Below are 11631 nucleotides of genomic sequence, written 5' to 3' on the forward strand. Positions count from 1 at the left end.
AGATCCAGGGTGAGCAGGGTTGGTGGCTTCCTCACCATGGTGGACGTCGCTGTTTCACGTTGTGTGCGGGTCCTTTCGTGGACACACCTGTAGCTCATCTTTCTTGCTGTCGAAGGCTTGCTGTACCGTCGCCGACATGCGCTGCCGCAGAAAATTGTGGATGCGTTGTCGGTCCGTGACGAGGATCACAACAGGACTGGTGCTCTCACAGGCACCACTTTGCAATGCACGGGTCCCTGCAACTTCCCAGAACTGGACACCACGTGCCTGCGCTTGTTCCAAAATCTGCTCCGATGGGAATCAATGGTGTGAGGTTCGGGCCGTTGCAGTGTAGGCTTCCGCGTGGGCACGGAGAATCTCCGGCAGGACGGAACCACACGATGGGCGCCGTCCGACCACGACGTCGGATGGGAGCGGTGAGGTAGTGTTAGAGTCAGAGGAACGTCGTGTATCCTGCGTGGGGGCGTCAATATGTCTGTCGTCGTCGTCAGGGTATTCCGCCATGACTTGCAGAAAAATCTCGTGGAAGGATTCTTTGGACAAGTCCATGTCGTGGTGCACGTGATGCAATGGAATGTTTGCAGGGGCCGGGTGCGTCGATACCGGGTTTTTTTTCTTCAGCATAGGCAATCGTATTCATCAAACCCGCTAGTGGCTTATTCGCAATTTTCCCATTCCCGCTGGTACCGTGCTCATTTACCATGCGATCGAAATAGTGGACGAGATTGCCAAAGATTTGACGTAGGAACGTTTCAAAGAGACGCTCTTGGGAAAATAGGCATTGACATTATTGAATATATAGTTGTTGGAAAGATCCAGGAGTTGTTTCAACATTAATTCCTTTGATTCATCAATGGGGTGAAAGGCCGCACCTGCTGAATGTTGGTGTTGACCGTGATACGTGGAAATGTGTTGGCTTGATGCAATCAAGTCCAAGTTGTATAGTGCCATCAACAACCGCTGTTTTCCAATGGTGTTTATGCCAACCCTGATGTTGCAGTACAGTCCCCTTGCGGTGGCACAGTGTAGACGCGCCCAGTGGCTTGGCGACACAGTATGCGGAATGGGGGAAGCTGCCGAATTTTCGGCAAAGCGGACGTGGAACACTTCAAAGCTTGTTTGCGCGCTTTAGATGTTCCGCGTTCTAAGGTCGCGCATGTGGGGGATACTTTGCACATGATATTGCTGGAGCAAACGCCGCCAACATTCTCAATGTGCTGATGATATCAGGGATCCGTTGATCAGAGCTGGTTCCAGGTTGGGAGTGTTTCCGTCTGACGACAAAGTCACAGACCTGAATCAACGCAAAGACAACAATTTTCCACCACATTTGGTTTCAGCCTTTTGAAAATAGCCGAAAGGAATCCATTTTGCTTCGCGGTATTGGAATTTCCGGACCAGAATGCTTCATGCCTTTGCTCTATCCTGGATTGAGTATCATTGTGTTTACCAAAAAGATTGCTGGGAGCAGACTGGTGATTCGACCACTGTCAGGCATGTTATCTTGTTTGTAGAGGAAAAAGAGAAAGAATAAATGTTTCTAGCTAAGGCCTTTGAAGGTTAGGTAGCGACTGTGACTGCACCAATGGGTGAGGACTACGATCTGATTTTTACCACCAACTCTGATGCTGATGCATGAGAAATATACTTCTGACGATTACAGAAAAATATGAAGAATAAGTTCCTAATTGGTTATGTTACTTAGGAGGTAATTCGCACTCAAAAACTATTACTTAGAATATCTCGGATTTGGCAGGAATAGGGGAATTGCGGCCTCTAGAGTAGGCGTCGCCCGAATAGGGAATTTCCTCAATCGTTAACTCCTAAATTTCGCAAAATCTATTGAAGAACACAAAATGACGATGGAGATCACAGTTGAGGACAACGATGAACTACGAAGATTATGAGTCTACATTGTACTCTTGGATATTCGTAGGGACTGTGGGGCTGTGATTCGGTATGTTACGGAAGCGACTTGGCTTTTAGCAGTAGGCGATTGAACTTCTGGTGAGACGTTGTCCTTACCAGGAGTTGGATCAACAAAATCCCCTCTTCACTTTCGATGCACTGTTTTTCCTGACTCGACGCCATTGCAAAGAACTAGAGCTCCCAACACCGAGGGCCGGCGATAGTGTTGGCTGGCAACCATATCACGGATCAGTTTGCATACATGGCGATGCTACGTAAGAGCATAGATCCGTCATTATGTATTCCGCAACCAATATTCCGTCACTGCGACTGCCTCCCGAGCATACCTGGTCTCCGTACGCTCGTCGGCGGGTGCTATTTGGGCAACCAGTTATGTGGCACGAGTACGACCAAGGAGGACGGCATTTGACTCCGGCGCAACTTGCACCCTATCGGCAGCAGGGTGACGAAGAAATCGATAATATCTTGGATCTCCTGCATCGGGAAGGAAACGCCATTCGGCCTGGCCAAGATATACTCGTGCTGGCGGAACAAGCTCTGGAGAAATCGCATCAATCCGAGGGCACATTGAGCGCCGCCGAGCGTGCGCTTAAACAGTTTTACCATAACTACAGCTGTCTCCCCGAATGGGTCGATGTGGATCAGCTCCAACGCGGACAACAAGTCTTTTTGGCGTATTCTCCGATTATCGGCATCAGTCTCTATTATCGATCGCTGGTCCCGGGCTTTTCCATATCCAAGATTGCCGCCGTCTTATCGAGTACGGGGTATCTGGCCCCTCCCGCATCACGAGAGTCTGTACAGGAGCGTTTGATCGATACCGGCGCGTTCTTGGCGGAGTGCTTTGGGAATCCAGCTAGCGTGACCCTCGTACCCAACGGAGCGGCTTGGAAGGCGGCCTTACACGTACGCGCCCTGCACGCCAAGGTCCGACGAGGACTCCTGCAGCGACCAACATCATCTCAGCGCGCCTGGAAAACGGCCGAACTTGGTGTCCCCATCAATCAAGAAGACATGGCGGCTACCCTCCTGGCTTTTTCCGCGAATTCCTTGGTGGCCTGTGAGATGGTACTGGGATTCGCCCTGTCTCGACAGGAACGCGAGGACTATTTAGCGACTTGGCGCTATATTGGTTGGCTGTTGGGGGTGCATGTATACTACCCCACTGAAGCTCCGCGCAAACTTTCGAAAGCTCACCGGCTGCGGCCGCTGGATCCTTGTGGACCAGGCTGGAACCCAAAAAGAGCCGATCGTATTGAGCATTCCACCGCAATTTTCGAATCAATCGTTGCACATATCATGGATCCCGATGCTTCTTCGGTGAAAATTGCTCATCATCTATTACGGATTGGACGAAAGAAAATGAAAGAGGGGGAAGAAGAGTCTATGAATAATGTTGATGGCGTAAAAAAGAAGCATTCGTCGGATGAATTGTGGTTTTATTTTCGATGTCTGCAATGCCGGCGCTTTGTCGGCAATGCTCTGGCCGATGCATTGCGGCTTCCTGTACATCCTATTTGGTGGCGTCGTTGGTTACTCTGGGGTTTTAGTACAACGTACTTTGTACTTTTGACTCTTTACACGGCTGCCGCGTTACCATGGTCGCCACTCCGCGAAACCATCATTCGTTTCCACCAAAAGCATACTCGCCAATTTGTGGTCGATTGGCAAGATTCTCATGCTAAGCGGATGCAAGCAAAGTTGGGGGTCACCCACAGTTGCCCTTTCGCTATGGTAGCTCCTCCCCAGCATTCGTTATAGTAGTGGCGGAGCACTCACTGATTCGAACGGCTTGCGCACAGGTTTCAAGCAAAAGGTTGATCCAGTGAGCATGATGGTGCGTCGTTAGACCTGCTTTCTAAGGCAACAATCGTGCAAAGTAGTTCTTCTCTCATGTCAACTGGCAGTGAATGAAGAGTCAACTGTATGACTACGTAGTTTTGATGGATTTCTGCAACGGAATCCATAGGCAGCATTACACCTAATAGACTTTTCCGGGAAGCAAAGACTACATTTTAGCAGTTAGCTCGCATTCCGTCGTTATACAGTCGGTAAGGGGTTTCGATCCGTGTCGGTAACTGAGTATCGCCACTGTTGAAGCAACCGACCAAACTCACAAGAAACGGGACGAATCGGTGCTCCAACATTCACCTGGACAGATGTGTCTGCCACCCTGTACTCCATATTTGAGTCGCCGTAACATCCAAACTTTAGATTCAATGGGAATCCTTGTGTGCAAACGTCATAGCCAAACCTTTTCAAATAGTCAACACGATGGCTTTGGGATGAAGTGTGTAGGTAACACAAAAGGTCATCAGAATAGCGCTTTTTGCGAAGGGACTTCCCTATCGATGCGACACCTCTTGAAGCACTCCGAGGCTGATAGGATCCGAGCGCGTCGATCTCGTGCTTCGCAGCATGCCTAATACGGTCTTGCCAAGCATTCGAGAGCTCTGCCTGCTGAAAAGAGAATCGCAGAATACGGCTCAATTCACGCTCCGTATTTTCGACGAGATCTTCAAATCGAACAATTAGAACCGGAACACCGCTCTCTGTCATCCAAAAATCTAGAAATTTAATCCAAATCTGAATCTCATTCCGAGCTAGCCGTCCAAATTTATCACGAAACCGATTGTATACTTCGTCGGCCAAGGAGCGTGTATGCGATTTGGTAGCATTCATATTCCAGTACGAATCGATCGCATCGAAAGGATTACGAACTAGAAGCACAGCACGTTTTCCAGTATATTGTGCATTACCTGTACGTTCAGGCCAGTGCGTCTTGACAAAGCTCACAAGATTGGGTTGACTTATGCCTTCTCCAACAAGACTATGTTGCTCAGCGAGTTCCCGAGACAACCCCCGATCCGGACGAGTATCAGAGCCTGTCACGATACCGGTCGTACGTTCCAACAATGTTCGCACCAATGTGTTGCCTGATCGTGGGTATGAAACAAGTAGAGTACCGGTGTGCTTGCAAAGCTCGTGTCCCTGGGACAGAAATCGCAAGAGTTCGAGCTCGTGTGAAAAACGAGGGCTCGTGCCCCATTCCCGAGAGGCTAGTGCTGATGTAGATAGGCCAGGAGTCGGTCTGGTTCTCCGTCGATACAGGCGACGGGTATTTGATCTGGCTAAGAGAGTGAATGGATCCTGTACTGGAAGTGGCATAAACCGATGACGGCGCTTCACATTTTGTACGGATAAGCCTTCGAAGCCATCAACTTTTTGTTGAAAAACTGGTAGCAGCTGGTATGCATAGCGCCTTTTAGTGATCAGCAGCGATGTTCCTTCTGTCTCAGTAAGAAACGAAAGAATCACCGATAATGGATAACGTGGCACTTTTTCCATAACGGAGCTATGGAGAATAAAACTCTGCTGCCCGGAGGGTCGCCATTGTCGAGAATTATGTTTCGGTTTATTTTTCACGACGCTTTTTTCTCGCTTCGTTTCTCCCAAAAAACAGGCATTGACAATATTTGTGTTTCCGCAGCCATGGTTGGCTCCCGATTCCGAATTCCTCGGGTGCAGTGTAAGCTAACATGAGCCTTTCACTTTGATTGTTTTCACATGTTAAAAGCAAAGCTAGCTATGAGTTATACATAGACGATTAAAGGCCAACACCCCTTCTGATATACACTTTTCTACGCATCAGGTGTATCGCCTCTACTTCGAATGGAAAAGGAGCTAAAAGTTGTTCGGAAGGAGGTTCCTGTCAAAACGTGAACGGCGGATATTGCGCAGTAATTTCCCAATCAAGAAATGCTGACTCTTGCTTCAAACTCAGCAAATGTTGGCTCTCTCTGTCCAATGCCACGTACAGGGAACTACGGGCGCGATACATCTCTGTTTAAGTCTCCAAGATCAATTGTTCGCACAGTTGACGAACCAGACACGGAGTACTTTTGATAATCCTCTTGACCAACAGGGATTTGCGCAAATAGAAGCAAGGCTACAGCTAGCCCCAAAGCAGCCGCAACTTTGGGAACTATGTTGCCATCGCTGTCGTCTTGCTTTTCCATTATTTGAGCTTCGATTAGTTCTTGCTCGGACAACAGCATGTCTTTTCCTCGTACTCTTTCCAGCGTCCTCTGATCGGCGGCAAATACGTTGAGGTCCTCTTCTTTCATCTTTTGATCCTCGTCTTCTTTTAACCTGCGCAGCTTTTCTTCCAATGCTGCAATTTCGTCTTCTTTGGTGCCTGCGAACACCAAAACTGCCCGTTGGTCTGAGTGCCGCACTGGAATGGTAAACGACGACACTGTGCTAAGGCACAGAAACGCAAACACGAACAGAAGCTGATTCATTTCTGCGTCTTCTCAATGGAAAATTCCTGAAGCAAGTGATTTTCTTTTCTTTGGATATGAATGAGAGCGTGAAACCGCCGTGTCGGCTGTTTTCATGTGGTTGCTTGGGCAATGGTCCACTATGGATTACAGGTTAACACGACCGATCAACACGTACGTACATAAGTTTGTCTGCCCTACCCTGACTCTTAGCCCACTGCGTGGCAAAGTAAAATACAAAGCAATCAATTTGAAATTGAAAGTGTTCATAATGTAATAACGAAAGAACATTTCACAGCAACCGAAATTTACGACGAGATAAACTTTAACTTCATCGATCTACTATCCTAACCAAGTTTAACGACTGGGAAGCCTTTGTAATGCATCAATCTGCTATCCTCCAGGGCCTCGGTCAACTTGGAAGAAGTGCAATACCCGTCCATGCAAGTATTCACCGCAAGAATCCAAACGAGCTCGTCTGCATACGAGATAGGTGAGTGTTTGCCTTTGCATGCCTCGAAGACACGAGGATATAGACCGCAATCCGTAACGTCCTTAGTCGCTGTCATCTTCGACTTCGCTCTCAGATTCCGATTCAACTGGATTTACGGGGTCTCGAACTTGAGGCAGTTCACCGGGGCCGTTCTCTGGCTGCTGTATGTCTTGCGGCAATTCGTCCGCCTCTGGGTCTGCGCGATTTTCCACTGGCTGCGGAGGTCGTTCCGGCTGCCACATGGGAAAGATGGAGAGGAAAAATGTGATCAACAAGTACCCGATATCCTGTGCCACACCGATTACCCCTTGACCAGGCGGTGCAATGCGGCCTCCGAAAACTGTGTTTTGCCAGTCGCCGTCACGAACAGCACCGCCCACCGGTCCCTCACGATTCTCATGCACATCGTTGTTCGCTCCTTCGGCGTTAGGCTGCGGCTCGGCGTCACGAGGCACCGGCCGGGGTGGTTCCGGTCGCTGTTGCTGCCGTACCAGTTCCGCATCCACATCCAAGTCTTCCGCATCCAGCAGAATGCGGGTCACGTACTTTTCCTTCACTACGAACCAGTAGACGAACGACAAGAATCCGGTTTGGTACAGAAACGCTACCACAATAAAGAAGGACGAAAAATAGAATCGGTACATCCACAACCAGGAAGTTTCTTCGGGAGTTTCTTGATGTCGTCGGTGACGACTACCTTGAATGCGGGCGATCAAGATGGCCACCATGACTAGCATTTTGAGCATGAGCCCCATATCGAGTTCCTGCACCCGCTGCCGATACAGTCCCACCAGTAATCGGGTTAATCGATAAATACGGGTTTGTCCCCATTGTTCTCCAACATTGGGACGACGATTTCTCTGGTTGCGACGGATAACCAGTGGACGTCGGGCGGCACCACCACGAGGCTGGGGCGGTGGCTGGTCGTTGGGTGGGGTGACAGGGACCGTAGTCGAGGCCTGTTCGGACTCACACTCGATTGCCTTAACCGAGGCGTCCCCTTGTGATTGTGGAGGATTCCGTTGGGAAAGTTTCTCCACTCGTTGATGCAGTTTCAGTAGTAATTGCGTCTGGTATTCCAGCGTTTCCAAAATAAGTTGTTCCGTCGTAGTAATTGGTGGATCGTTCGGAGTGCCGTGATTGTTGGTATTTACGAGACTTTTCGTCATGGTAGGTGTAGAAAGAGAGGGGTGCGACGGCGTGGCACCAACCCCAGCCAGAGAACGGGTAGAAGGAGTGGAGAGAGAAGGAATATTCGTGCCGGCACCGGGGATCGGATCCAACGACTCTGTTGCCGCTGGGAAAACGGCGTGCTCGTCGTCCAGGGGGAGCAATCCCGACGAATTCTTGACGGATTCTACCGTTGGCAGTAGCTCTTCCAAGGCAGCCAAGGAAAGTGGATCGATCGTGCTTTCAGCGAGACCCGCTTGTGACAAAAACGCGGTCACGCGGGCCGAAGAATCGGTCGATGGCTCGGCCTGTTGCTGTCGCCGGCCGTCTTCATCCGCGAAGTCACCATCTGGTATCGACATACAGAAAGTCCCAAGAAGCGTTTGGTGAACGACTACGATGTAGGATTGTGTAGGTTACAGTTAAATGTAAATTGGCGAATCCAAAATGCCTGTGGCGCCATGGTCGTTCGGTTCTGATCCGTAGTCGTTGTGACTTGTTCGGGAGGTTTCGTGCGCATACCGTATACCCTTACGGAATCTTATGCATAGATAGGTGGTTGTCCTACTTCTCCAGAAGGAGCGTCACGATAATTATAGTTGACTCGGCATTTTCAGGGTTAGGGCGGCTCGTGGTCTTCGAAGAATTTCGATAGCCGAACGCTAACCGTACACCCAAAAGACCGCACAGCCTTCCAGACAGGCGTGCAGAGTAACCGTTACCGAACAAAAATACCCAGTAAAAACGTAGATGCGCCCCCGTGCGACAGGTTCCAGAAGCAAAAGATCACAACGTCCGTGGATCTACACCTCCCTACGTATCTACCGACCTCTGTACAAGAAGTAGTGGACGATACCATTGTTCTTTCCAGCTCCCCTTACTGTTTGACTAACATGGACGGATCCCCAGATTTTAACAACGATGGCACAGTCCTGGGTGGGACGAAGGGTACTGGCATTACGGATACCCCCAAGGGCGAAACAACGTCACCTAATCCACCGTCGTCCTTGTCCATGGCGCGGGATACTCCCGTGCTCCGGCAGGTTTCCAATATCTCTCTACCCAAAACTAAATCCGGAATTTTGGGCACTTCCAGCAATTTGATGAATTCCATCGTAGGCGCCGGCATTATCGGTATCCCCTACGCTATCCGCCAAGCCGGATTCATCGTGGGGCTCTTGCTTCTCCTCCTGGTGGCCTACTTGACCGACAAGAGTCTGCGCGTCATTATTGAGCTCGCATCTTTTCACCCCAAACTCAAAGATCTCGGCGTCCTCACCTACGAAGACCTCATGACGATACCCTTTGGACGAGCCGGAAACTACTTTGTACTCGTCAACATGTTCATTCTCGCCTACGGAGCCATGGTTGCCTACCTACTCATCATTAAAGATACCGTGCCGGTAGTTCTGCGACTGGAAGTCCCGGAAAATCAGGACACAAACACAGACGGTGACTTTTGGGAACGTGAATTTGTCATGCTTATCACTAGCTTGGTCATTGTCGTGCCGCTCAGTATGATGCGCGACATGGCCAGTCTCGCCTTTACCTCCCTGCTCTCCGTCACGGCCGACGTGGTACTGGTGGGATTCGTCATTGCATTCTCTCCCGTCAAATCCAGTGTGAGCGACGCCGGCGGTTTCGGGCAAATCCTGGCCGACAACTGGATCAACAGTAAACTCTTTATTGGTCTCGGTGTGCTCAGTACAGCCATGGCTTGCCAACATTCCGCCTTTATCGTCAGCGGCAGTCTCGAAAACAAAACCGCCGCACGCTGGGCCGCCGTTACCTTCCGATCCATAACGACGTCCGTCGTCTTGTGTATTCTGCTCGGCGTCGCCGGCTACTTGGGATTTTTGGACGAAACTCGCGGCGACATTCTCAACAATTTTGACGCCGACAGTGTACCCGCCAACGCTGGACGAGGTCTCCTCGCCGTCACCATGTTCTTTACCTACCCCATGGAATGCTTCGTGGCCCGCCACGTACTCGTCAAGTTGCTTTACAACGGTGATATGGATGCCGAAACGGTGGGACCAGACGGACAAGTCGTTCCGGAACATAAGTGGCTCTTTGGTCTCTTGGGACGTCGGGAACGCTTAACGTTGGTGATCTACATAGCAACGCTTATTCCAGCATTGTTTTTAAACGATCTGGGTCCAGTTTTGTCACTGACGGGATCCCTCGGCGCTTCCTGTATTGCCTACATGGGACCGGGATTGGTGTATTTTGGAATCAACGGCGACGCCTTTTTGGCCTACACGAGGGAGCTTTTGGCACCCCACGGTAGCAGTACTAGTACTGATCCGCAAGGAGAAATTGAACTTCCCGTCGTGGGCGATCCCACCGCGACGATGGAACAGGCTACCGGCAACGACCACGCCTCAACATCCAGAACGGGTAAACCTTGGTGGTGGTGGGTATACGGTTTCCCTCTATGGACCGCCATTGCCTCGAGGGGGGCGAGGGGTACCAAGGAGTTTCTGGCCGCACTCGAGCTGGAAACTGGAGAACCCTTGCGGGGGCCGTCCGAGGATTCCGACGAAGTCATTGGCGCGCACAAGAGCGACTACTACATGAGCATGTTCTTCGTCGCCTTTGGGTTGGTCGCCGCCGTGGTCGGCGTTGCGAGCAATATTTATGTCCAAGTGAACAACGTATTCTTCACACCGACATAAGGAACCCTGCCGTGCGGCGCAGGAGGGACCAAAATCCCGCCAGTATAAGCTATTAGTATCCTACAATTGTGTCTGGCATTGTCCGTTGCTGGGAGAGGACCTGTAGTCAACCTGTTTTTGCGTCTTTCCGAGTTCTAGGTATATAGCCTCTGTGAGCAAAGACGGCAGCATCTTTGGTCAATGCTCTTGAAGGTATTACGAATGGTGAAGACTATTCAAGTCTCGTGGTATCAAGACCCAATTGAAAAACGTGAACCAATGCTGGTATGGACTCTAGATAGTTTTGTAGACGTAACAGCTTAGCTTTTTCTTCCGAAAACAATAAAATGAAGCGAAAGATATACCACCACTAGAAAATAACCATCACTCGGGCAAGTCATAACACAGCGTTTCACATAAGCAATAAGATTGGGTTTACTTTAAAGCGGAATGAATCGCGTTTGGTGCGCTGCGCTGACACCGGGACGTCCGTGCCGCACAGGCTTGTAGGTGATGGCGAATTCTCCAAGATACATGCCGATCATTTCCGGCTTCATTTCCACACCACAGAACATCTTTCCGTTGTAGATACCAATAATACTGCCGATCATTTCCGGAACAATAATCATGTTACGCAAGTGGGTCTTGATACCACGAGGCTTTTCGCCTTGCGGAGCTTCCTTCTTGGCTTGACGCAGACGCTTGATCAATGCCATGGGCTTACGCTTCAGACCTCGGGACATGCGACGACGTGCGCGTGCACAGACCAAGTCCATGAGCTCATCGTTGGTCAAGTCCAGGAGTGCTTCGAGCTCGATACCACGAAAGGTGAACTTTCGGAATTGGCGCTTCTTGCGCAGTTCGGCAACCTTTTCAGCGTCCATCTTTATGACAAGAACCGTAGAGGATATCTGCAAATTACGGCGAACAACAAAAGTTTTTTAGAGACTGGGTAGTGGAGCTCTAATTCTACATAACAGCCGTAATTTCGGCTGCTGTTGATCGATCTGACTGTGAATGTAACTTTTTCCGCCGCCACTCGTACTCTTATTTCCGGCATCGCCAGCTGGCTATTTCTGCTATCTATTCAGTTTCAAAG

At 50.0% G+C, this 11631-nt stretch overlaps 7 protein-coding genes across 7 annotated transcripts; 2 read left to right on the top strand and 5 right to left on the bottom strand.

The window, feature by feature from the left end:
* Positions 1-300: 300 nt before the first annotated feature.
* On the bottom strand, positions 301-624 carry PHATRDRAFT_34905 (predicted protein; the record flags this gene model as incomplete). The annotated part of the gene is made up of 1 exon (XM_002179439.1): positions 301-624. One exon carries the CDS (start codon positions 622-624, stop codon positions 301-303), a length of 324 nt encoding a protein of 107 aa, XP_002179475.1.
* Positions 625-2076: 1452 nt separating this feature from the next.
* On the top strand, positions 2077-3690 carry PHATRDRAFT_45257 (predicted protein; the record flags this gene model as incomplete). Its single annotated transcript, XM_002179221.1, has 1 exon — positions 2077-3690. The coding sequence occupies exon 1, from the start codon at positions 2206-2208 to the stop codon at positions 3688-3690; it is 1485 nt and encodes a 494-aa protein (XP_002179257.1). The 5' UTR covers positions 2077-2205.
* Positions 3691-3969: 279 nt separating this feature from the next.
* On the bottom strand, positions 3970-5310 carry PHATRDRAFT_45258 (predicted protein; the record flags this gene model as incomplete). The annotated part of the gene is made up of 1 exon (XM_002179440.1): positions 3970-5310. The coding sequence occupies exon 1, from the start codon at positions 5275-5277 to the stop codon at positions 3970-3972; it is 1308 nt and encodes a 435-aa protein (XP_002179476.1). The 5' UTR covers positions 5278-5310.
* Positions 5311-5753: 443 nt separating this feature from the next.
* Positions 5754-6233, bottom strand: PHATRDRAFT_34908 (predicted protein; the record flags this gene model as incomplete). Its single annotated transcript, XM_002179441.1, has 1 exon — positions 5754-6233. The coding sequence occupies one exon, from the start codon at positions 6231-6233 to the stop codon at positions 5754-5756; it is 480 nt and encodes a 159-aa protein (XP_002179477.1).
* Positions 6234-6589: 356 nt separating this feature from the next.
* Positions 6590-8307, bottom strand: PHATRDRAFT_45259 (predicted protein). The gene has a single exon (XM_002179442.1). The coding sequence runs from the start codon at positions 8235-8237 to the stop codon at positions 6768-6770; it is 1470 nt and encodes a 489-aa protein (XP_002179478.1). The 5' UTR covers positions 8238-8307; the 3' UTR covers positions 6590-6767.
* Positions 8308-8681: 374 nt separating this feature from the next.
* On the top strand, positions 8682-10629 carry PHATRDRAFT_45260 (predicted protein). The gene has a single exon (XM_002179222.1). The coding sequence runs from the start codon at positions 8769-8771 to the stop codon at positions 10551-10553; it is 1785 nt and encodes a 594-aa protein (XP_002179258.1). The 5' UTR covers positions 8682-8768; the 3' UTR covers positions 10554-10629.
* A 321-nt stretch (positions 10630-10950) lies between these two features.
* On the bottom strand, positions 10951-11445 carry rps19 (predicted protein). The gene has a single exon (XM_002179443.1). The coding sequence runs from the start codon at positions 11414-11416 to the stop codon at positions 10973-10975; it is 444 nt and encodes a 147-aa protein (XP_002179479.1). The 5' UTR covers positions 11417-11445; the 3' UTR covers positions 10951-10972.
* Between the last annotated feature and the right edge of the window lie 186 nt (positions 11446-11631).

The sequence above is a fragment of the Phaeodactylum tricornutum genome, chromosome 6 (assembly GCF_000150955.2).
Source record: "Phaeodactylum tricornutum CCAP 1055/1 chromosome 6, whole genome shotgun sequence".
Taxonomy (NCBI): Eukaryota; Bacillariophyta; class Bacillariophyceae; order Surirellales; family Neidiaceae; genus Phaeodactylum; species Phaeodactylum tricornutum.

Excerpts from the sequence above, each read along its gene's own strand:
- PHATRDRAFT_45259 (XM_002179442.1), bottom strand. The coding sequence starts at position 8,237 with ATGTCGATACCAGATGGTGACTTCGCGGATGAAGACGGCCGGCGACAG.
- PHATRDRAFT_45260 (XM_002179222.1), top strand. The coding sequence starts at position 8,769 with ATGGACGGATCCCCAGATTTTAACAACGATGGCACAGTCCTGGGTGGG.
- rps19 (XM_002179443.1), bottom strand. The coding sequence starts at position 11,416 with ATGGACGCTGAAAAGGTTGCCGAACTGCGCAAGAAGCGCCAATTCCGA.